This window comes from Phascolarctos cinereus, unplaced genomic scaffold, assembly GCF_003287225.1.
Source record: "Phascolarctos cinereus isolate Bilbo 61053 unplaced genomic scaffold, phaCin_HiC Scaffold_4;HRSCAF=312, whole genome shotgun sequence".
Classification (NCBI taxonomy): domain Eukaryota; kingdom Metazoa; phylum Chordata; class Mammalia; order Diprotodontia; family Phascolarctidae; genus Phascolarctos; species Phascolarctos cinereus.
Genome location: NW_027555847.1, coordinates 158,907,132 through 158,930,596, shown reverse-complemented (window position 1 = coordinate 158,930,596; position 23,465 = coordinate 158,907,132). Strand labels below are relative to the sequence as shown.

At 45.0% G+C, this 23,465-nt stretch overlaps 2 protein-coding genes across 2 annotated transcripts in view; one reads left to right on the top strand and one right to left on the bottom strand.

The window, feature by feature from the left end:
- Nucleotides 1–3,754: 3,754 nt before the first annotated feature.
- On the top strand, nucleotides 3,755–8,578 carry GGT6 (gamma-glutamyltransferase 6). The gene is made up of 4 exons (XM_020977086.2): nucleotides 3,755–4,207; nucleotides 4,875–5,107; nucleotides 5,227–5,340; nucleotides 6,484–8,578. The coding sequence occupies exons 1-4, from the start codon at nucleotides 4,005–4,007 to the stop codon at nucleotides 7,596–7,598; spliced, it is 1,665 nt and encodes a 554-aa protein (XP_020832745.1). The 5' UTR covers nucleotides 3,755–4,004; the 3' UTR covers nucleotides 7,599–8,578.
- A 3,200-nt stretch (nucleotides 8,579–11,778) lies between these two features.
- TMEM8B (transmembrane protein 8B) overlaps nucleotides 11,779–23,465 on the bottom strand; it is a 71,176-nt gene continuing 59,489 nt past the window's right edge. Inside the window, exons 9-13 of the mRNA XM_020977117.2 lie at nucleotides 22,836–22,978; nucleotides 22,128–22,306; nucleotides 19,488–19,634; nucleotides 17,633–17,749; nucleotides 11,779–13,099 (exon numbers count right to left, since the gene is read on the bottom strand). Coding sequence (XP_020832776.1) covers nucleotides 12,764–13,099; nucleotides 17,633–17,749; nucleotides 19,488–19,634; nucleotides 22,128–22,306; nucleotides 22,836–22,978 — 922 coding nt within the window. The 3' untranslated portion in view covers nucleotides 11,779–12,763. The remainder of the gene's footprint in view (nucleotides 13,100–17,632; nucleotides 17,750–19,487; nucleotides 19,635–22,127; nucleotides 22,307–22,835; nucleotides 22,979–23,465) is intronic.

The window sequence follows — 23,465 nt, the reverse complement described above, 5'->3', positions numbered from 1 at the left end:
TTGTCTCAGAACAATACCTAAGATAGGCCACCAGGTGGCAGCAGGCTGAAGCTCTCTAAGAGCAACGATGAACCTGCATAACTACCACAGGGATTGGCATTTAATGATAGCATCACAAGACCACAGATTTAGAGCTGAACGGGATCTTAGAAGCCATTGAGTCCAAACTCTCATTTTACAGAAGAGGAAACTAAGGTACAAAGAGGTTAAGTGATTTGCCCAGGTTCACCCAGCTAGTATCTAAGGTTGGATTTGAACCCAGGACTTCCTGACTCCAAGTCCAATGCCTATCCATTAACATCCTGCTGCAAAACCATTATAGGAAAAGAAAAAAAAAACCACTTCGGGGAAGCTAAGTGACAAAGTATACAGATCACCTGCCCTCGAGTCAAGAAGACCTGAGTTCAAATCTGGCCTTAAACACTTGATACTTACTAGCCATGTAACCCTGGGCAAGTCACTTAACCCAGACTACATCTTTTTAAAAAACTGTCTTTCATTCAAACTCTTAAAGGAATCAATATAGTGTGATGTGTAGAGAGCTGGCCTCAAAACCAGGATGACCTGGGTGCCAGTCCTGCTCCTTACAAATATTGGCTGTGCCAGACACTTAATGTTTCAGTGCTGTAAGCAGCCCTCAAAGTTGTAGAGAAGATGCCAGCCTGCATTTATAGAAGGAATTTCCACTATGCCAATGAAATCAATCACAGGTCCAGTCCCTATCCTGGCCATCTCCAAATCATTCTAGCTGTCTCTCAGCTATCAGCTCCATCTCCCTCCACCAGGACCTTGGAAGGAAGGAAATAAGTATTTATTAATGCTTATTACCTACAATGTGCCAGAAGCACTTTATAAATATCATATAATTTATCTTAATAAATATCATCTAATACCCTATGAGATAGGTGCTATTATCTCCATTTTACAGATGAGAAAACTGAGGCAGACAGAGGTTAAGTAACTTACCCAGGGTCACAGAGCTAATAAGTATCTACCCTCTTCCCCTCACACAGCCAAGCATCACACCTTCCCAGCACTTCCCACCCACCTCCAGACCAGCAAGTACCCCTCAACCCTATCCCTTTTCAACTACTCTTTATGGCCTCTCTATTATCTTGTATTTGTATTCCCAGTACAGCACCTAGCATACAGCAAGATCATAATAAATGCTTTATCTACTCCTAGACATTTTTAAACTTTGATTATTAAGTAGGACCATCAGCATTAACAAAAGGCATGCAGCATTCAGAGCAAAATAAGAAGAAAACTCTCTTAATATTATCAAATGTGCTCTGCATTTTAGTCATTGCTTTTCTTTTTCCTTCCATCTCATTTAACCCATCAACCTGTTCCCCAGAATGGTCAAAAAGGCTTTTCAGTATCTCTCATCCCTGCCCTGGAATGAGCTTTGAGGACAAGGATTTTTTTATTTTTTAATTTTTTTCCCTTTTTTGTGCCCCTTCTGCCTAACACAGTCATGGACACTTAATAAAGGCTTGTTGCTTTGACCTGGATTAAATTGGATTAGACTGTATTGGACCACACTGGACTGGATTTTCCCAGAAGTTGTTCTCACCCTCAGGATCCAGATAAAGAGACCATTTTCAATGATTACTGAAGAACTCCACTTTATTTAGGAAGAAGATTCAAAGACCAGTAGGTCTAAAAAAAGCAGCTTCAAATTCGTGTACTTTTTTTTTTTTGGTTCAAAGGCAGGGCCCAGACTTTGCCTCTCTCTTCCCTCTCAGGCCTGTGGTCTTCCCTCACAGGTCTGTGAGAAGTTAACCCTCCATGCCACTGTCTTATTCAAGCTTTTGACACCCAAAGACTTGGCTAAATACTTCTAGAAAAGCATAAGGTTAAGATGAAGAACTAGAAGAAATAATAACCAAAAAAAAGGATTTTAACTTGGTTTCCTAGGATTATAGATTTAGAGCAAGAATGGCCTTAGAAGTCATTTATTTAGTCCAATCCCCTTATTTTACAGATGGGGAAAATGAGACCCTTGAGAAGTTAAGTGATTTGCCTAAGTTCGCAGACGTAGTAAGTAACAGGTAATATGAACCCTCATGCTAGCTATGCGACCCAGGGAAAGACACCTTATCATTCTCTGCTTCAGTTTCCTCATCTGTAAATTGGGGGTAATAATAGCACCTACCTCCCAGGGTTGTTTCAAGGACCAAATGAGATAATTTCTGTATATCAAGCTGAAAGTGCTGGGTAAATACTAGCATCATCATCATTCTCCAACTCCATATCTAGCTAGTGGTTGCTAACATTGTAGCCCACTGCCTCTCTGAGGAGCCTTATTGCCTCCTTGCCTTCCCCAGGGACTAATTTTTCTCCAAGGAACCTAGAAAGACTTCTTTCTAGCAGATATACTATTAGTTATAGGACCTGAAACTGAGCAGAGGGAAATTATCTGAACAGAGCACAGGTCTAGGATTCTGCGTGAGTAAAAAAGAGACAGAGACAATTCTACCGTAGTTTGGGAAGGCAAGGGTTATCACAGACTTTTGAGAAGGACTTTTGGAGTTCATCTCTTCCCCCATCTGTTACATAAATCATAGAATGTTGTGGGGGAGGGAAGATATGTCTCACAAGAAATACAACGTTTATGTGTATTATGTGTCCTCAAATCACAAAATGATGGTATGTACTTCCAAAACACCTCAGATGATGCTCCTAAATTCACCAGATATACAAGGAATTTGTTGTTCTGTCTTTTCAGTTGTGTCTGACTCTTCATGAACCCATTTGGGATTTTCCTGTCAAAGACAATGGAGTGGTTTTACATTTCCTTCTCTAGCTCATTTTACAGATGAGGAAACTGAGGAAGAGTTAAGTGACTTACCCAGGGACTCATAGCTAGTAAGTGTCTGAGGCCAGATTTGATTCTTTCTCCAGTTCATTTTACAGATGAGGAAACTGAGGCAAACAGGGTTAAGTGATTTGCCCAGGGTCACGCAGCTAGTAAGTGTCTGAGGCTGGATTTGAATTCAAGTCTTCCTGACTCCAGGCCTGGTGCTCTATCCAGCCACCTACCTGCCCCTTGTACAAGGCTTCATGTAATGTAGCTTATCCCAAGAATTACAGGAATTGAAGATATCAGAAATTCTTGCAATGTTTCATACCATATAGATCCTATTATCACCAATATGTCCTAAAACTACAGAGAGAATATTTCCTGAAACAATAGTCAGGATGCAAGTTCTGGCAAAAAAAAAATTTCTTAAGCTCCTACTATGTGCTGGGCACTGAGGATACAAATAATAGCTTGCGCTTTGCTTTTAAAACAGCGCTTTTTAAGGTTCACAACAACCCTCTGACGGAAATGCTGTTATTATTCCTGATCACTATTCCTTCACTTTATCACTCCATCTCCTCACTGACAAAAATGAAACATTCTCTGCCCTCAGGAAAAATGCATTGTATCAGGGAGACATGCACACCTGTCCTCTCACCTCCTCCTCCTTTTCCCTCATTCACAAGCTTGGTAATGAAGGGGACAGGCCATGGACTCCCAAAAGGGTATAACCAAGGAAACTCTGAACTCCCAGTTCCCTGCTCCAGGAGGGAGCTTGAGCAATACTAGCCATCGCCACTAGAGTGCGTAAGGGACCAAAAGACTCATGAAGAATCAGTGAAGAGATGGGGCAGGTAGAAGCTTCTAACCCTCTCAACATGGGAAGCAGGGTAAGCAGGGCTCTAGTTCCCTCTGCAGCAAAGATCCTGTCTCTCACCCAGAGACACCTCAGACCTTGCTCACCCACCCTCTAGAGTCTGGCACCAGAAATCCTGATTCCACCAGATAGACCTGCTCCTTCTCACAGGTCAAGTTTGAACAGGTGTGGGAACCCTAACTCCACCCCTTCCTCTGTCCTGACCTTCCCAGCATTGACACAGGAACTATCCCCACATTCATAGTGCCCACAGAGCCCTGTTCTTCTTCTGCAGCCTTTGGCTTAGGTGGCTCACTCACCCGCAGGTGAGTTTTCTGAGAAATGGAGCAGACCAGGGTCGACTCTCAGGCTGGTTGTCTGGGATCTGTGAAGTATCAGAAGCTACTTCTCCAGGAGTCTGAATCTGAAGAAGAGGAGGAGGAGGAGGATGAAACGGAGTCTGGATCTCAGGAAGAGGAAGAGGAGGAGGATGAAATGAAGACCGTGCTATTTCTAGACTCAGGTCACCAAAGGGCTCTACAAGTGTGAGTTGAGGGGAGCACGAGGCCCAGGGGCAGAGGTCAGTGAGTCCTAAGGGGAGGTTGATCTTTCCCTGTACCTACTCTGTGTGCTAAGAGGTGAAAAGAAAGCAAGTGAAAGTCCCTGGGAGGGATGTCCCTGCATTATCCTATTTTTTACAGGGTCAGTAGTCCAGTTGGTCTCCTGAAGTTCCCTTTCCTCTGAGCCTGGTCTTATGACTACTGCTCACCTGTATGGACCTGAGCTTACCTAGCAACCACTTGAATAATAATAATAACAACGCATTTCTATACAGCTTTTAAGTTTACTAAGTACTTTCTTGACAATGACTCTGCTAGGTAGGCAGAGCAAGGATTATTGTTATGCCCATTTTGCAGGTGAGGAAATTGAGGCAAAAAGGAACATATGTGTGAAGTTTTGCTCCAATGAGGTTTAGTCCAAAGGTGTGAGATTCGAAGCATATCTGCAACCCTAGACTGCCGCCCTCAGGAGTCCACTACTGGCCACTGAGGCAGCAAACTTGGTCACAGGGATCCCAGACCTCTTACTCCAAATTAGTATTCCTCTCCAACTACAATCACTCACTTAGTAAGATTTTCCCCAGAAAGAACTTGCCTAACAAGCTTAGCTTCCTTGACAGGTTCTCCACCTACCCACTCTTTGTATCCACAGAAATCCTGCACAAAACTGGCAAAGCAGGACTAAGGCCTGGGCGGGGATACTCTCAGCCCTCCTGCTGCTTGGACTAAGTTTCTACTTAGCTGCCAGACAGCTTCGGCCTAGGGGGGCTTCCAACCAGGACCAGGAAATGGCAGCTCCTAAGATCCAGAGCCTTGATCATCACACATCTGGACATCACCACAGTCCTGGAATATATCCTCATGGAGTGGTCATCAGTGAGTCAGGTCAGTGGGATGGGAGGAGAGAAGAGAGGAGAGATGGGAAGAAAAGCAGGGGCATAGGTGTGGGTGTGGATGAAATACTCTCTGGTCCCCCATTAACCTGTCTTCCTTCCCTGTCCCAGACACATGTTCCATCCTAGGGAGAGATCTGCTGCTGGCTGGAGGGAATGTGGTGGATGCAGGTGTGGGTACTGCCCTCTGCCTGGCATTAGTGCATCCCCATGAAACAGGATTAGGTTAGTATGGCTTCCAAATCTCTCAGAACTGACACAATGACACCCTACGTCCCCCTCCATTCTCCACATCTTCTAGATCAGAACATACCCCTAATTCTTCAGGATGATGTCAGTGTGACCCACCCCTATTTCCCAGAAGTATTTAAGCAAAAGTGATCAAGAGATTTTATATTGGGGAATTGTTTCAGGTAAGGAATAAGTAGATTTGAGAGGCGATATGGAACAAGGGAGAGAAAGCTGGACTTGAGGTCAAGAAGACCTGGGTTGAAATCCCACTTCTGACATCAAGTAACTGTGTGACCCTAAACAAGTCACTTAATGTCTCCAGGCTTCAGTATCCCCATTTGTCAAATAAGGGGCCTGGACTGCATAGTCTCTGAGGCCCCTTCTAGCTCTAGAACCTATGATCCTACATGACCTCTGAAATTCCTTCCAACTCTGTGATTCTAGGACACAAAACCCCCACTTCCCATAGACACAGTGAATGTTACCCCTTGATCACCTCTCCTAAATCAGGTCAGCCTGAGCCCCCAACTCCTCTGCTTCCAAGTTAACTCAAACACCACTTCTCCATATGCCCAAGATTGCAATCACAGACTTGTCAGGACTGGAAGACACCTTAGGATCACCCCTGCCATTTTATAGATGAAAAAACCAGGGCCAAAAGAGGTGAAGCGATTTGTCCTTGCTCACACAAGTAGGAAGTGAGTAGCCAGGACTCAAACCGAGGTCTGCTGTCTAGATCAGTGTGGCCCCTTCCATGCCCCTGGACCAAGGCAGCATTACTCTCATTACATCAAGATGAAGTCAGTTTGACCCTCTGACCAACCCCTCCAGATTGTGTTACTGTCATCTCTCTGGACCATGTCAGTTTGACCCCTCCCCAATTAGGATGCACTGGCTTAGTGTGACCCTCCTCCCCCTCCAGACTGTGTTGTGATATGTCTGGACCACCTCAGTCTCCTCCCCCACCAATTAGGATGCACTGGGTCAGTGTGACCTTCCCCCCCAACCCAAGCCTCCCTCTTCCACTAGGTAGATACAACCTACCCCCAAGTCAGTTTGTGTCAAAGAGACTTGAAATCTTCTACCCCATCTTTCCAGCCCCCAGGACAGGCACAAATCTTCTCCCTTGCTTCCCAGGTGCTGTGTTCTGGGCCCTCTTCCATAATAGTTCGTCCAATCAAACAATGGCCCTGATGCCAGCTCCAGCCCAGGATCTAGCCCCTGGCCTGGGGATGCCGGGGGCTCTGCCTGCCCTCCACCTTCTGCATCGAAACCTAGGCCATCTGCCCTGGTCCCAGCTGCTGGCTGCTACCATTGCCCTGGCCCAAGAGGGATTCTCCATAGACCAAGCCCTGGCAGAGGCACTGGCTGAACGGGATGCAGCCGGCCAGGCCACAGGCCTCTGCCCACTACTGTGCCACCCCAATGGGACTGTGCTGGGCCAGGGCACCCATGTAACCAACCTGGGCCTGGCTGCTGTACTCCGGAGGGCTGCCCAGGCCCCTGAGACCGATGATCAGTTTCTGAGTGCTCTGCTTCACCCCCTGGCAGACGACTTGTTCCTAGAAGAGCCCCTGCAGGGCATCATGCCCACTCTGGAGCCAGCCCTGCGGCTTGCATTGCCCCAAGGCCTGCTGTTTACCACCCCAAGTCCCACAGCTGGTGAGCTACTGCTAAAGGTACTGAGGAATCCCCTGAAGGCAGGGGGGCTGACCTCCGACCCCTGCCCCGGGTTCCTGGCAGCTGCCCAGGATGCATACTCCAGGGTCACTCCTGCAGCCCCTGTAGGCAGCATCCTGGCAGCCATGGACAGTGAGGGCTCTGTGCTCCTCCTTGCCTCCTCCCTCAACAGCACCTTTGGCTCTGGGTGGCTATCACCCTCTACAGGTATCCTCCTGAGTGACTTCGTGGGAGGTTCCCAAATTGCCAGCTGGGCCTGCCCTGCCCTGCTGTGCTGCGGTCCTGAGGATGATGTGCTAGCACTGGCGGCTTCCGGAGGGTCCTCTGCACCCCTGGCCATAGCTAAGACCCTGCTCAGCTACCTGGCTCTTCAACAGCCCCTGCCCAATGCTATCACTCAGCCCCTGCTGCAGATTCAGCTTGGGTCCAATGGGGCCCCTCGTAGCTGCAGGAAGACCCCTCCTAAAACAGGAGCTCCCAACCCTGAGGCCCTGCTCCTAGTGACCACCCACGCTGACCATGTCAGGGCCACAGGTGTCCCAGTCAGCAGCTACCCTTCACGTGGGCATTAGCCTGGAGGTAGTCATGCCCTGCCTCACAAGTTCTTCTGGGGAGTGGGGGTAACTCCAGATCTCAGAATGGATTGTGAAAGCTATAACCCAGAAAGTCCGAGATGCGTGGGGCCGCTGTCAAGGTCTGACCTCCAGAGAATGTGAGGGAACTCTTCCTTCTCCTCCATGTGTGGGTGGCTATATTGAAATCCCTAGGCATGAACCTGGGAAGCATTTGTGGCACTGGCTGGCCTGTTCTGTTAAGGAATACATACCTGTGAGACGTCACAGAAGGCAGCTAGCGTGGCACTGTGCATAGAGCTTCAGCCTGGAGTCAAGAAGACTTGAGTTCAAATCTAGCCTTAGACAAATGGGGATAAGAGCACCTACCTCATAGGATTAAATGAGATATTTATAAAGTGCTTGGCACAGTTCCTGGCATGTAGTAGGTACTATAATTAGATGGCATGCTTATTTTCTTCCCTTCCCTATGCCAGTGGGATGCAGGGGCCCAGATTAGATGAGAGAGCTTGGGACAGATGGCAGATTTGGGCAGAAACAGGAAGAAAGGAAGGTGGGGGTGGTTCTGTTCTACCTTGCTCTGTGGCTTCAGGCAAGTCACTTCCCATATCTAGGTCTCAGTGCCCTCACCTGCCGAATAAGAGGTTTTAACTAGATGATGTCTAAATATATCCTTCAGTTCTAATATATTCAAATTCTAAAAAAAAAAAGTCTCTTTACTATGGACAGGGCTGTTGTTTGTTCTTCGTTCTCAAAGAGGACCGTGACATCATGGAGGTGATGCCATGACACGCAGGTTAATTGGATTTAGATGAGGGAAAGCTGTGCAAAGTCACCAGCCTCACTTTCTCCTCCAGGGAAGAAAGAAAAGCATTATTGAGTGATCACAGATGTCTGCCATCTACCATATTGGTCTAAATATGCGTTGTACTTTTGTCCCTCAAATCTGGCTTTATAAAAACCCTTGGTTTGGCCTATGATTGATGTTATTTTTCACTGTATACTTATTCATATTTTTTCCTTTCAAAGAAATCTCATGGGAGCTGGGGGGAGAAGTGTGGCTCATATTTAGGGTTGCCTACATTCGGATAATTCCAGGATCTTGATATACTTAGACATCCTTAGAGACATCAGTGTAAAGCATCCATCTGGGGGTGGTCCATTAACCTACTACCTTCCTGATCAGATGAATATGACTGGAATTCTCACTCCAGTCCTTGCCTTGCTGGGAAGAAGGCCAAGAGAGAGTGGGAGGTGGTAATTCCAAAAAACTAAAAAGGGAGTGTTTGGGAGAGATTTCCCAGACAGGATTGGGGTGAGGAAAAGGAGCTAGAGCTATGATTTCTAAGCTAGACCAGTCAATGCCATCTGTGACTTGACCTTGGAGAAGAAATCCATGAAATCTTAAACTCTTTCAGGTGCCTATTTCTAGCCTTTGCTCCCTTCTATTTGTTTCGGAGGGTTTTGGTAAAAGTCCCTTTTGAAAATAATCCCAATGTCACCTCAGCTGAACTAAAGCAGAAAAAAAAGGTCTATTGAGACTTGAAATGGGGAACCAGCAAGCCGAAAAGGCATGGGCGTGGCAGCTATCCTGACCTGGGGCCTAATAAGTCACTGGAGTTGAGGCTGAGTTAAAGTTTAAAATAAAGTTTTTCCCATTTCCTGGATACCAGCTTGCTCACACTTAAATTTTGGGACCCCACATTTTCCCTGTGCCCTGCTGAAACTCACAAGAAGGAGCCTAGATACAGTTCCCTGGACCTGCCCTTACATTTAATCATCTGTCCTACAGTCACCTTAGACTCTTTGTAATGTGGGCAAGCCACTCAGTCTCCCTAGGTCTCAGTTTCTTTATCTTTACAATGAAGGGCTTAGTCTAAGTGTCCTTTAAACTCCAGGTTTACCACTGTATGACCCTAAGAACCTGTCTGAGTGTGTCCAGGGAGTATGTGAACGTGTATAAGTCTCAACATGTCTATACACCTATGGCTAGATCTACGCGTGTTCATACACCCCTAAGTGTGCCTTCTATATGGGGGCATGTTTATACCTGTGTCTGAATATGTCTTCGAACATGCAGTTGAGTGTCTGGAATGTGTCTGTGTGCACACTTGGATCTAGATGTGCCTGAGGAGTACACATCAGTATATTCCAGAAAATTCCTTGGAGTTAAGGGGACTTTCCAAGAGGCATGCTAAGCTTCCACTCTGACACAAGAGGACATGGAAAAGTGATTAGACTTGGTCTGCTTGGCCACAGGCAGCAGAATGAGAAGCAATGGATGAAAGTTTCAAAAAGTCAGATCTGGATTTGAGAGAAATGATTATTTCTATCTTATATTAATAACCCATTACTGTTGGGGAGATCCAGGAATTTTTTCCTTCCTATTCCCTCATTCTCTACTAAGTCAAATCAGCCTCTGAAAAATAGGGCTGATAATGACACTGGATTTAACATTCTTCACAATCTTGTTCAGATCCACAATCTGATCAAAAGGTAAAGATATTCTAGTCTAGTAAATTTGGGGCCATTGTGTTCTATTGAGACAGGTTTGGGTGGAGGTAGATCCCTTTTTCTAGATTGCCCAGGCTAGGGGTAGCCTGGGTAGATATAAGAGTGACATAATCAAAGTCAGGCCCCCAGTCCCTCATCAGAATAGGTCCACCTCTTATTATAATATTTATTCTCTCCTTGTTAACCACTCAGAGTTGTTTGTGCCCTGTCAGGAGCACCCATTCTTCCAAGGGTATATAAGTGTCAAGACCCCTCCAGGAGGGGTCTTTAGTTTACCAGAGATAGCCAAATGACCATCTTTTTATTAATTATTCACTAGCTGTGATTAATTAATTATCCAGAAATTATGTCTCTCTAGCTCTTTAACCATCACAGTTTAGATAAACAATTTGTGCAGTCCCAAAAGGTGAGGCTGGACTTGTTGGGGAATTCTTGGGCAAGTTGGAGCAGATGGCTGCTCGGATACTTTCCAACTCTGAAACTCTGAGATTTGGTGATATTCATCAGGTCCACTAGCTTCCTATGCAAACCAGGGATGATTGACACCTCAACTTACTACCTATCAGTCAGGTGGGGCCTGGGGACACTGGGGAAGTTCCTCCTTCCTGAAGAGAAGGGGAGGCAAGGATAACCCTTCTATCCCAAAAAAGGGACATGAGAGGTCCCTGGGGAAATCCAATGAGAACTAGATTTAGACTAAGGATGGGTCGGAGCAATCCAAACATGTAACCATCAGTAAGAACCATGCATCTGGGGGTTTGATATCCTCTAATTTGACGTTCTACACCTACATTTCCCCCATTTTCATTTTATCATGGTGATTCCTATTTTTTCTGGCAGTAATGACTTTTTAAAAATTCAGATGGGTTTTGTGCATATCTTGAGGAGGCAGTTAGGTTCAATATGAAGAATATTGGCTATGAAGGCAGAAGGTTCAAATCTTGGCTCTGCCACTTATTTCCCAGGTGACCTTGGGAAAGTCACTTCATCTGTAACACAAGATTGCTTCCCATGATCCTAGGGAAAAGGGCTGTTTTAGAACCCAAGAGCCCCCTGGTGGTAACTCCCTGTAGTGGCGTTTGAGGATAAGGGTAGGTGAGATTTTCCTAGATTGTACAAGAAAAGGATAATCTGGTAGTTAATGCCAAAGATGAAAATCTCAAGGGTTGTGCCAGTGGGTAGATGTGCAGTCCAGTCCCCTGGAAAGAATATGCTCTTATGTGATGCACAGGGTCACTGCTGAGCAAAGAGTCCTCAAAAAATAGCAGTCACAATTCAATCCCCTCCTGGGTCAACCCTGTGGTCCCCATTTGGGATTTTGTCTCTGGAGAAATACGGTGGAATCTTGGGAATCAGACATTCTCCTTGATGTCACCTCCCAGACAAGCAGCATCTCCAAATACCTCTGACTGCCCCATTAGGGATGTGACATCAAGGGGTTTATCAAAACCTTCCTTAAACCTATTCAGGTTTTCAGCCTTGACCATGTCTCAGGCATAATGTACTAGTTACGTGTAGTCCTTGCTGTTTGCAGTGGACCTCTGATTTCATTGGTGTAAGGAGATCTCAGTGAAGAAATTCTCTCTACCACTGTAGATGGGCACTTACTCTAACAACTAATAATCTTAGAAAATGGACAGAGACCACTGACAGATTAAGTGACTTGCCCAAAGTCACACAACCATTATGTGCCAGAAGCATATCTCTAACCCAGGTCTTCCTGACCCAGAGGCTAGCTACCTATTCGCCACACCCTGCTGCATCAGCTTACTTGTCCAAAACCTGCCTCTCTCTCAAATCCTAGAGGTATTCTCCCTCATTCCAAGGCCTGGAGTTTAAGTTATAAGTTCCATGTCTCTCCACCTCCACACCCTCTGGGATTTTGTAAATTTTTCCTAACTAAGGGCACCCACCTATCCCTATTCTACCATTTCTGTGCCCATTGCATTGGTCCCCACCAGCTCCATTATGCCTGTCTGAGATCTAGTATCCAGAAGCGCATATGGTTACCTGTTTATCGAGTATAATGGGGGTAAGAAGGAGCTTCATTTGTTTTGTCTTCCTCACGTGATGCTTAGCATTCAGGGTGGCCTTTTTTAGCCATAGGAATATTCAGCAGGACCAGGGAAGCAAAGAAGATGCCACCTGACCTCTGATCCTTAACCCACATTCTGTTTTCTGACCCCCAACCTCTGCTTCTCCAAAAAAAGTATGGCTAAAGGAAGAGCTGGCACATATTTCATTGGAAATACACCACAGCCCGCTCCAGGGGAGCCACCCGAGTTTTAACCCACTCCACCCCACTTCAAGTCTCCCTCCACTCCATCCATATTTTATATCCACTCAAAGACAAAGGGTGACACACTGTGCAACTGGGTGAGGAATCCTGCTGGAAGCAATAGATGGCCACAGTTGTTGGAAAAGTCAATATTTCTGGGGTCTATAGGCTCCATATCCACAGGGAGGAATGGGTGCTCCCAAGGTGAGTTCTATGTCCCAAGGACAAACTCCATGTCCCAAAGGAGAGCACTGTGTCCCCATGTTGATGAGGTCCATATTCTCAAGAAGGGCTCCAGGTCCCCAGAGACAGGCTGTGTGTACCAGGGTGAATTCAATGTCCCCAGGGAGGATTTTATGCCTGGGGACAGGTGTCAGCTGGCACAAATGCTGTTGATGGAAGTGCCCCCTGGACCCACCAAGCCCAGCTCCTCCTGCTCGTTGATGCAGAGCTGGTAACCGCATCCCCGGGGCCTGGACAAGGGTGGCACTTTGCCATCAGATTTGGCTCTTGGGGGTAGCAGGAAGCCCACGCTGCCTGCAATGAGCATGTGCCAGATGCTGTGGATGTAGAAGTAATTGTCCCGCGTCTCCACAAAGGCATAGAGGAGAACTGCACTGCCGGCAATGAGGCTGCCCGGGCATAAGTAGAACAACCAGCGACGCCATGTGGGTGGGTAGCAGTGTCTGCGGCGGACACTACGCACCGTCTGGGGGAAGAGAGTCTGGAGTCAGGAATCATAAGAGCAAGAAGTGGGAGGGGTGGGGAGGTGGAGGGGCATGGGATGGGAGTGGCAATGATTGAGTATAGCCAAGGGCTCCAGGGCCAAGGCATCTAGGGCAGGGCCCCAGTGGGGGATACCATGCAGAGTCAGAGGAGATGAGCAAGGAGCAGGGGGTCAGGGGAGAGAGACCAGAGAAGGTGTGGCAAAATCTAGATTACATATAGTTTGGGGAAGACAGAAGCAATAATCTGGGGAATGAGGGTAGGGTCATTGGGACAAGAGTGGAAGTGTCTCCTGTGTAGTCTTAGGAGAGGATATCCGTGGAGAACTGGCAAATAGGACAGAGGAAGTGAGGTGATACAGTGGATCCAGTACCAAACTTGGGAGTCAGGAAGACCTCCATTCAAATCCTGCCTCAAACATTATACTAGCTGTGTGACCCTGGGCAAGTCACTGGATGTCTCTGTGTCTCGGTTTCCTCATCCTTAAAAGAAGGGGGTTGGACTTGATGACCCCAAGGTCCTTCTAAATCTTTGATGCTCTAAGGAGGTTGTGGTGGACCAGGATGTGGGTAGCAGGGTCTGCAGAGAACACTGTACATGGCCTCCCATATATGAAGGTGTGAAGATCAAGGCTAAAAGAACAGTTTCTACATGAACACTGCAACCTGTAGGGATTCTTAAACTTTCTGAGGTCATGGACCTTTTAGTAGAAGCTAGTGAAGTCTATGAACTTCTTCTGAAAACAACGTCTTTAAAAGCATAAAATAAAATACAGAGGATTATAGGGGAAAACAGTTATATGGACAGGCAGCAAGGTGGCTCAGTGGGTACAGCACCAAGCCTGAAGTCAGGAAGACTCATCTGCCTGAGTTCAAAGCTGGCTTCAGACACATATTAGCTATGTGATCTTGGGCAAGTCACTTAACCCTATTTGCCTCAGTTTCCTCATCTGTAAAATGAGCTGCAGAAGGAAATGGCAAACTACTCCAATTTCTCTGCCAAGAAAACCCTAAATGAGGTCATGAAGAGTTGGACATGACAACAAAAAATTATATTGAAATATAGTAATCAAAATATTTTTTAAAAAAACAAGTTCGTGTCACAACATGACTAATGTGGAAATATGTTTAATATGATTGTACATGTATAACCTATATCAGATTGTTTGCCATCTTGGAGAGGGGGAAGGGAAAGGAGAGAGGGAGAAAAAAAATTTGGAACTCAAAATCTTATAAAAGTAAATGTTGAAAACTGTCTTTACATGTAATTGGAAAAAAGAAAATACTATCAAGTGGAGGGGGAAAGTAAAAAACAAACAAACAAAAAACCAATTTCATGGACTCTAGGTTAAGATCCACTGTTCTAGAGAAAGGGAGAACAGAGGGTGAAGAGTGGATGAAGGGAGACTGGGGTAGAGGAGAGTCTGAGGGAAGCTGGGGTCATGAGAGATCACAGATGTTAGGCACAGTCTGAGAGGAGTGGAACACAGAAGTGTCGAGACTGAAAGGCTGATATGGAATGAGGGGGAAGATGGTGAAGAAGGAATATTTTTGAACCTGTGGCAATCTAACACGAGGCTGTATTATACATCCACTGTATATAGTTTAAGACCATAATGTTTATCTGGAATTGATAATCTGTTGAGTTATCTAGTACATTCTGCTCAATTTTCAAATGAGGAAACTGAGATGCAGGGAAACTAATTAAAGGTCACAGAGATTGTAAGTGGCAGAACCAGGTGCCTGGGATTCTCAGATACTGGAATCGAGATCGGCTCTTCTGAGCCAATGTGATGGCCTCTTGGTAGAATCTTAATGGCAAAAGAGGAAAAATACCAGAGATAAATCCTGATCCCAAGGGGGTGACATTTGGAAGAGAAATCTTCCTCCTGTTGGATTCCATTGCAGAGGCAGCAAAAACGTTACCTAAGGTAAATGGCTAGAGGAGCCGCTACCTTTGGGCTGCCTGGGAGGCTCCCTGTTTCATCACTTGGGGTGGCAGTGGTGAGATTCCACCTTCCCAAAAGATAGAGAAGAACTCAATCTGAGTCCCAAGACCAGAAAAGTTGACCTGGACAAATGAGGTACAGTGAAACCATATGTAGAAAGGGTTGGATTGCTCTGCATCTCTTGATCTACACGGGACTGTTTTGACTTCACATATGAAAAAGGAAAACTTTCTGAAAGGTCCCTCGAATCTGGAGCTGCCTCTTGAGTAGTCTGCTGCTGAAAATCAGTTGCAATCATCTTACTAGGACACAAACTGCAGACAATTCTGACCCCACCAACAGAAGCAAACCCTGCAATTCCACTCTTTCCTGCGGACCTCCATCTGAAGGAGAAGGAGCTGGGTTTAAGTGAACTGGGTCACCAGTTTGCTTTAAGGCAATGTCTAGCCTGCGGGAAAACATGACAACCCTGGAGAACAAGCAATGAGGGACATAAAATGGCATGAGCTGAAAAATTGAGGAATCCAAAGAGAATATGAGGAATTGCTATATGAGACCCAGAGGAGACACGAATGGGAAGTAAAATACTCGAGATGTCCCCCTAAAAGTAACCCCCAAAGACTTTCCCACTAATGCAACTGCAAGAAGCCCACACCCTTTCCTTCTTTCCTCTCTACCTTCTGACAAGGCAGTAAAGAACTACGACTTTCATGGAGGATGAGTCTATGAAGGTTCCCTCTCCCCAAACTTGTTGGCCAGGGCACCTATTTCTGGTGTAAAGACCATACAACTTTAGGCAAACCACTTGAACAATGAATCTGAGTTTCCTTGTGTGTGAAATATCACCTGGGGTTGTTGGAAAAAAAACCAATAACAGAAATGTAGGTTGCTGTTATTATGGTTCTTAATAACAGTTATGGCTAAATTAAGGAAGATTCATTGGAGCTTCAACCAAATCAAGATTAAAGTGACTTTACAGGGAAAGTTGGAGTTAAGATGCAATGATTGATTAGTCAGGTGTAAGCCAAAAGCCCAGGGATTCAGTACAGAGGCCAAGGGGGTAGTAGGGATCAGTGAAGGAATCAAGAGCAAGTCAAGGGTCTGAGGACCAGGGAGTGAGTTGGGACAGGAAAGAGAAGATAGATCTTTTAGGTCAAGACAAGCAGGGTGAGGATTCCATCAGTCTGATTAGTTCAAGATAATGGGCACAGCAAGCAGAAATCACTTGATGTACCCTGCTTTAAAACTTGACCTAATAATCATATTCATAATTCAGGTTTAACTAATGCTTCAATGCTTACAAAGTATATTCCTTTGGGAGGAAGAGAGAGAGAAGGCAGATTTTTGCTAATTGCAAAATAAAATTTATTTAAAACAAAACCAAAAAATAGTGTGTTCTCATGGCCCTCTGAGGTAGGCTTCATTTTCTATGGAGCCTGTAAATAATATAGTTCTCCTTTCCATCTCTGTTGGTACTATCTATTACAACTTCTCCTTTATCCAAATTCACAATGACAATTTCTGCTTTGGAGGATGCATTTAAAGCAAAATAAATTTTATCCTGGCCTCTCACTCTTTAATGTGTCCCCATGTTTTAGGTGTGTTTCCTGTAGGCAACATATTATTTCCTATGTTTTCTAATTCATTCTCTAACTCTATTTCTTTTTATCAGTGAATATAATCCACTTATGCTCAAGGTTCTGATTAAGTTTGGTTTTTCTTACTCCATACTTCAATAGATCTATAGATCTATAGTTTCTTCCATCAGTAGGGTTGTCAAGTCTTGTCAGTTCTATAACAAATATTATATATAGTTGTATTTATGTATATTATATTGTCTGTATTTCCTCTAGGATAACAGTAAGAGACCTCTATAGTTTGGCCTCAACTTATCTTTCCATATGTATTTCATTTTATTCCACTTCACATACTCTACATTCCATCCAAATCAAATAGCCAAATAGCTGCTCCCTGAACTTGACATTCCATTTCCCAACTCTAGGGCTTTACACAGTTGTCCCTGACCCTTAAATGAGTATCTCCGAGCCACAGTAACAGATCTGTGGGGTTACAGAGCCCAAGGATGCACAGGCAATAGGACTTTGGAACCTGGTATGTTGACATGGACACAAAGCCAAGATATGGAGAGAGGTTGGGACCATGAATGAAGATATGGGGAAGATTTGAGGAAAGGACACAGATAAGGTTATGGGATGGAAAAGTGGAATTGGGGAGGGACGAGGATGCAGACATGGAATGAAGACAAGAATGTGGGTTTAGGGTAGAAGTACAGGTGTAGGGTGAGGACATGCACATAAGATCCCATCTAGAAAGGATTCCAAAAAAGAATAAAATCTATAACCCCACATCTGTGGTAATACTGCATTACCTAAAAGGGGAAGGATTATTATAGAAGGGTCCCCTTATCCAGGAGCCACCCTGGACCACCCTCCCCTCACCCGTGGCATAACCAGAACGCTCTCCCCCACCCCCACCCTGCCTTCCCTTACTTATGATGTGGCTGACCCTCACCAGGCCAAGATCACCTTTCCCCTATGGCCTTCTTACCCATGCCGTAGCCAGGATTCCAAGGGCAAAGAGACTGGGTCCAAGAAGGTTCCAGAGGCCATGCCGGTCAAGCTGCAGAGCCATAGACAGTAGCATGGCCCCAAGCAAGTAGAGAACCTGAGAGGAAGAAGGGATGAAGATAAGAAGATAGAGTCAGAGTCAAAGGGCCAAGAGCCTGGGGAGAAACAGACACTGAAAGTAGGGTTGGATGGCTGCTGAGGGCGTGGGCTGAAAATCCTAGGAGCAGAGGGGTAAATGGGGATAGGAATAAGGGCAGAGGAAGAAAGAAAGTACCGAGGTCAGGGCCAGAGTTTTGGGATGGAGAGAGAGAGAGAGGAGAGACTGAAGAGAGTGAGGGTTATAATTAAGGAGCAACATAGAGGTAATAACAATAACGATAACAATAACTAGCATTTATATAGTGTTTTAATGTGTACTAAGCACCCTACAGATATTATCTCATTTTATTCTCATAACAAGTCTGGGCAATAGGTACTGTTATTATCCCCATTTCACCAATGAGAAAACTGAGACAAACAAAGGTGAATTGACCTGTTCAGAATCACACAGCTAGTAAGTGTCTAAGGCTGGATTTGCACTCCAGGTCTTCCTAACTCCAGGTCCACTGTTTTATCTACCACAACCACCTAGCTGCCCAGTTGAGGATGGCACTTTTAAGCTAAGAGAAAGGGGAGAAAAGAGAGCAAAGCACTGAGAGATGTGAGAGAAATAATTATTTCTCTCTCATATTAATAGCCAATTATTAAAATTGGGGAGGCCCAAGCCTTTTTTCCCCAGTCCTATCTCCTTGTCCAATCTCCCGGAGACTGGGTCGATGGAAGATAGGGTTAACATTCTCCTCATTCTGGGTACTGCTACTCCACCCAACTAGCTCAGGCTTGGGTAGGGGATGGAGATTCTTTGCCTGGATTGCCCAAGGTGTGGAGTGATCTGAGCATAGGGATAGTCTCTATCCAAGAGTAACATGATGTCACTCTCAGCCCCTCACTGGAGTGAGCTCATTTCTCTTTGTAAAGTCCACCTCTCACTAATTGTTAACCAATCAGAGTTAATCACCACCCTCAGGAACACTCCTCTTCCAAAGGGCATATAAGTTGTGAGCCAGCTCACCATGATTGTCTTTGGTCTAAGAGAGAGGCAGCCAAGTGACCATCCTTTAATTAAAAATTTTAAAAATTAAAAATTAATTAAAAATTAACAAAATGACTCCCCAGAAATTATGTCTCTCAAATTTTTTAAATGCCACACAAGGAAAGATGTGTGGGCAGCTGACTTAGCCCATGGGGTAAGGTGGGCTGTCTCCCAAACATACTCACAGCAATAAATCACTATCTGTAAAAAGTCAGAGCCCTGAGTGACCTCTCACTACAATGAGCTACAGGCTGTATAAAGCCTGTGCCCTCAAAGTCTTTACTCTGCCTCGACCTCTCCATCTGTCTAGCTTCTGGGCTTCAGAGCATCCTCACTTTGCAGAGAACAGGTTTTAACCTGTTTGAATTCTGCGAGCTTGCTCACGCTGTAGTGACCTGGCCTTCAGTATAATGTCTGCATCTTGGGCATCCTCACCCAGAAATCGACCATTTGTAGATGATAAATAGATTTCGGAGGGGGCAACTAGGTGGTGTGGTGGGTAAAGTATTAGCCCTGAAGTCAGAAGGACCTTAGTTCAAATCTGACCTCATACACTTACTAGCTGTGTGACCCTGGGCAAGTCACTTAACCCCCACCCACTCTCAATTGCCTTAAAAAAAGAAGTAAATTGTATAGGATAGGTTAGTATTAATCCTCACCTCGGGGTTCACTCCCTCCTCCCTGGAATTACTATTAGACTTACCTGCTTGACCACAGGCTGCAGACGAGCCATGGCAATGACTGTGACCCACACAGACATGAGGGAGCCCAGGAAATCACAGAACTGAAGAACATCATAGTCCATGATGCAGAAAACCACGATGCCTGGCTGGTCACATGCATGGTAGAACTGGGGGGCAGAGGTCAGAAGTCACTGATAGGATCAAACGTTAGGCTTAGGCCCTAGATCAATAGTGTCAAATTCAAAGAGAAATGGGGGGTCACTAAATAATCCAATGAGGATCCTTGCAGATGATGCTTATAATAACATTATCTAAGTTTAATTGTATTTTTATTTATTTTGTTTAATATTTTGTTAAATATTTCTCAATTACATTTTAATCTGGTGTGAGCTGTACTCATTAATGTTACAAGAGGCATGTGCCAGTGCATTTGACACTAGTAAAATCCTAGATCATCCTAGATCACAGGCATGATAGGCCTGTGAGGCCTATAGAGGTAAACCTATAGAGGTCACAGGTCTTATGCTCTCCCATTCATCAGTTTCCTTCCTCAAATGTGACACTCAGAAGCGACTACAGTAGAGCAGATGTGATCTGTCCAAGGCAGGGTACATTAAGAAACTGTAACCTCTTTTCTGGACATAACACCTCTCAATGCAACTAAAGATTTCATTAGCTCCCTTAGCTGCTGCATCAGACTGTTCACTTGTATTGGACTTAGAATCTCATAACACTGCCCCCCACCCTACTCTCTTCCTGATCTTTTTCAGATGGACCACTATCTAGTCATGCTTCCTCCCTTCTAATGTTTGGGAAGATTGGTTCTGAAATCCAAGTGAAAGATTTTACATTTATCCTTTTTAAATCTTAATAGATTCATCCCAGTGTTCCAGTCTGTCTAGATCTTTTTGAATACTGACTCTATTACCCAATGCCTTAGCTATCCTTCCTTGTTTTGCATCGCCTACAGATTTGATAAAGAGAACATCTACAATATATCCTTATCCAAGTCATTGATTTAAATAATAATAATAATAATAATAATGTTAAACAAAATGGGGCCAAGAAAAAATTCCTCAAGCGCTCCACTGAAGACTTCTTTCTCAGTTGATATTGAACTATCAATGACTACAATTATCCTTTCCACATGGGGGGTGGGATGGGTTAGCACTTCCACAATCTGAAAAATCCGCATAAAATTTTTTGGCTTTCCCTTCATACCAAAGAAAAAGTCTGAATTTTTTCTTGTTCTTTTATGGGGTGTTCATAGTACCTTATCATAAAATTTGGGTTGATATTATACAATTTTATACATACGTTTTGTGCATTTCTGAGTTTCTAAACTTTTTCTGTGTTGTCTGCTGGCCTTTGCATGTCATCTGTAGCTTCAGCAAAACTCCCCAAAATTCCACATTTAATTTCTTATGTCAAGCCATCATATATCAAAACCATGTGTGGAAGGGATAACTGTATTCTTTGGGTCAAGTGGTTCAACCAGTCTCTAATCTATTTAGTTTATCCATTTTCTAATCCATCTTATAGTCCAGCCCATAATTCTCCATCTTTTCCACATGAATAACATGAGAGACTTTAGCAAATGTTTTGCTAAAATCTAGGCAAATGCTATCTATGGAATTATCCTGAGCTACCATTTTAATATCCTAGTCAAAAAAAAGGGAATAAAGTTATTCTGACTTGATTTATTCTTGATGAAGCCATGCTGGCTCTTGGTGATCACTGCTTCCTCTTCTGGATATTCACTATTCAACCCTTTAATAATTCATTTTGAATTTTTAAGAATCAAAGTCAAGGCCCCCCTGGCCTATATAGTTCCCAGACTACATTCTCTTCTCTTACTGTCAGTGAAGGTAGTGTCCCTGAACATGTCTTCTGACACCACTCCCCCCACTTAGGGTGTATCTAACAGGGGGCAGAAAACAAATAGTGGAAGGTGGCAGAGTAGAAGGAAAAAGCACAGAGGAACTCTACCCCACAACTCCTACAAACAAATCTAGAAAATACATCAAACTTGTGTTTTTCTAGATTGGGAAATCCAAGAAAGAATCACAGGAAATAATTTTTCCAGCCCAGGTTAGTATAAGGAGACAAATAAAAAGGTCTGCAGACCACTGAGGATGGGGTCTACCCAGAAATGGCCATCCAGAGCATTTCAGAGCAGGGAGGGGCTATGTGCCAAGGCAAGAAGAGGTCCCAAATCCATCACGGAGGGACCTAGACTTGTGCAGAGAATAGGAATAGGCTTCAGTTGGCATATCTGTTGTTCATTACTCAACTCTGGGTCACAGATCCAGGACAGACTGAGGAGGAGACCTGAGTCTAAGGGTGGCATTCCAGGGTGAGGAGTGATTGTGAACTCTAGACTGCATGGGAGTAAATTCAAAAGTAAACAACAGCTATGTTCTGACCATAGAAGAGGAGGAGGATCTCAGTTACAACCTCCAGCCCAGTTTGAAGCCAGCAATGGAATAACCATGTGTACACATGTATATGTGTGTGTATGTATGAACACACATATAGGTATGTGTGTGCACATGCATGTGTGTGTGTGTGTACATACACACATACACATACAAACACCAAGCACTACGGAGAAGACCGTGGTGAAAGTATAGACCAAGACACTCCCAAACACCACTTACCGTGGAGAAGAACATGGTGAAGGTGTAGACCGCAGCCTCTAGCACATATCGACTTCGGACAGCCACAACCACAGGTGGCAAAAACATGAGATTACTCAGGCAGAGCAGCAGTGTGGACAGAAGCTGGAATCCATAAGTGAGAGCATCTGCACTGTCCGTACAGCCCCAGCCACGCCAGCCTAGAAGGGAGCAGGGGCATGCTCAGCACTCAGTGCAGGGACAGTCAGTAAGAAACAGGAGCTCAGGGGCTCTGTTCTTTACGAACTCCTTCTCCCCTATCAATTTCTTAACCCCCCATGCTCTCGATCTAGAGTTTGAGAAAAGAGATCCTATCCCTGCTTGCCTTTTCTCAGGTACCGCCCCTTGGTCCCTTGACCTTTTTGTACCTCAGTTTCCTTCTCTGAAAAATGGAGCTGGATTAGGTAATCTCTAAGGTTCTGTCAGCTCTAAATCCTATTCCTCCTTTCATACCCTGCCTTCTTTTCTGATGCCCCCATCTCTGACCTTTCATTTCCTCCTCCTGTTCAGAATGCTAGTCTTCCCTCCCTCCCAGCAGCCTTGTCCATATATTCCCTCCTACTAAATCTCCCTCTTCCCACCCCTGCCTCAGTTCCTGCTGTCTGAACCCAAGGTTTCTGGTTCCTACCCTTGGCTTTCCAGACCTCCCAGCCTTCCATCCCATGCCCTTTCCCCATCTTCCTCACTTACCAGCCTTGCACTCACAAGCCGCATATAGGTAGTTATGTGTCCTCAGAAGTTTGCACTGACCATACGGGCCACAGTCATCAATGCATGGGGACAGGAAGGTCCGGAGACGGACCTCTGCAGTGACATTCTTACAGCGTTCAAACCTGCAGACATACTGATAATCATGCTAGGCACCTCTCATCCTTGCCCTAGACACCCTGACTCACACTGTCTGGATGTCTGGCCATCACTCTGGGCACACTGACCCTCACCCTGGGTATGCCAGACTGACACCCTATATACACGAACCATAGTACTGATCACCTCTATCGTCCCCCAAGGGCTATCAAGGAGAAAAGGAACTAAATGGTTCTTCTTGACCCCAGGGTCAGAATTAGGAGCAATGGAGTAGAAGTAGCAAAGGGGAAAATTTAGATTTGACTCAAGGAAAAGAGTCCTAACAATTACATCTAACCAAGAGGGGAATGGGCTGCCTCAGGAGAGAGTGGGTTTCCCCTCACTGGAGGTCTCCAAAGAAATGCCAGATGGCTATGTTTTGAATGTCTCGTAACGGGAGATTCTTGTGTGGACACAATTTTGACTAGGTGACCTTGGAGTTCCCTTCCAACTCCATGATATTCTGATGCTGTG

Coding starts and splice junctions, on each gene's coding strand:
- GGT6 (XM_020977086.2), top strand. CDS start 4,005: ATGGAGCAGACCAGGGTCGACTCTCAGGCTGGTTGTCTGGGATCTGTG. Junction 4,208..4,874: donor CACCAAAGGGCTCTACAAGT/GTGAGTTGAGGG, acceptor TTGTATCCACAG/AAATCCTGCACAAAACTGGC. Junction 5,108..5,226: donor AGTGGTCATCAGTGAGTCAG/GTCAGTGGGATG, acceptor TCCCTGTCCCAG/ACACATGTTCCATCCTAGGG.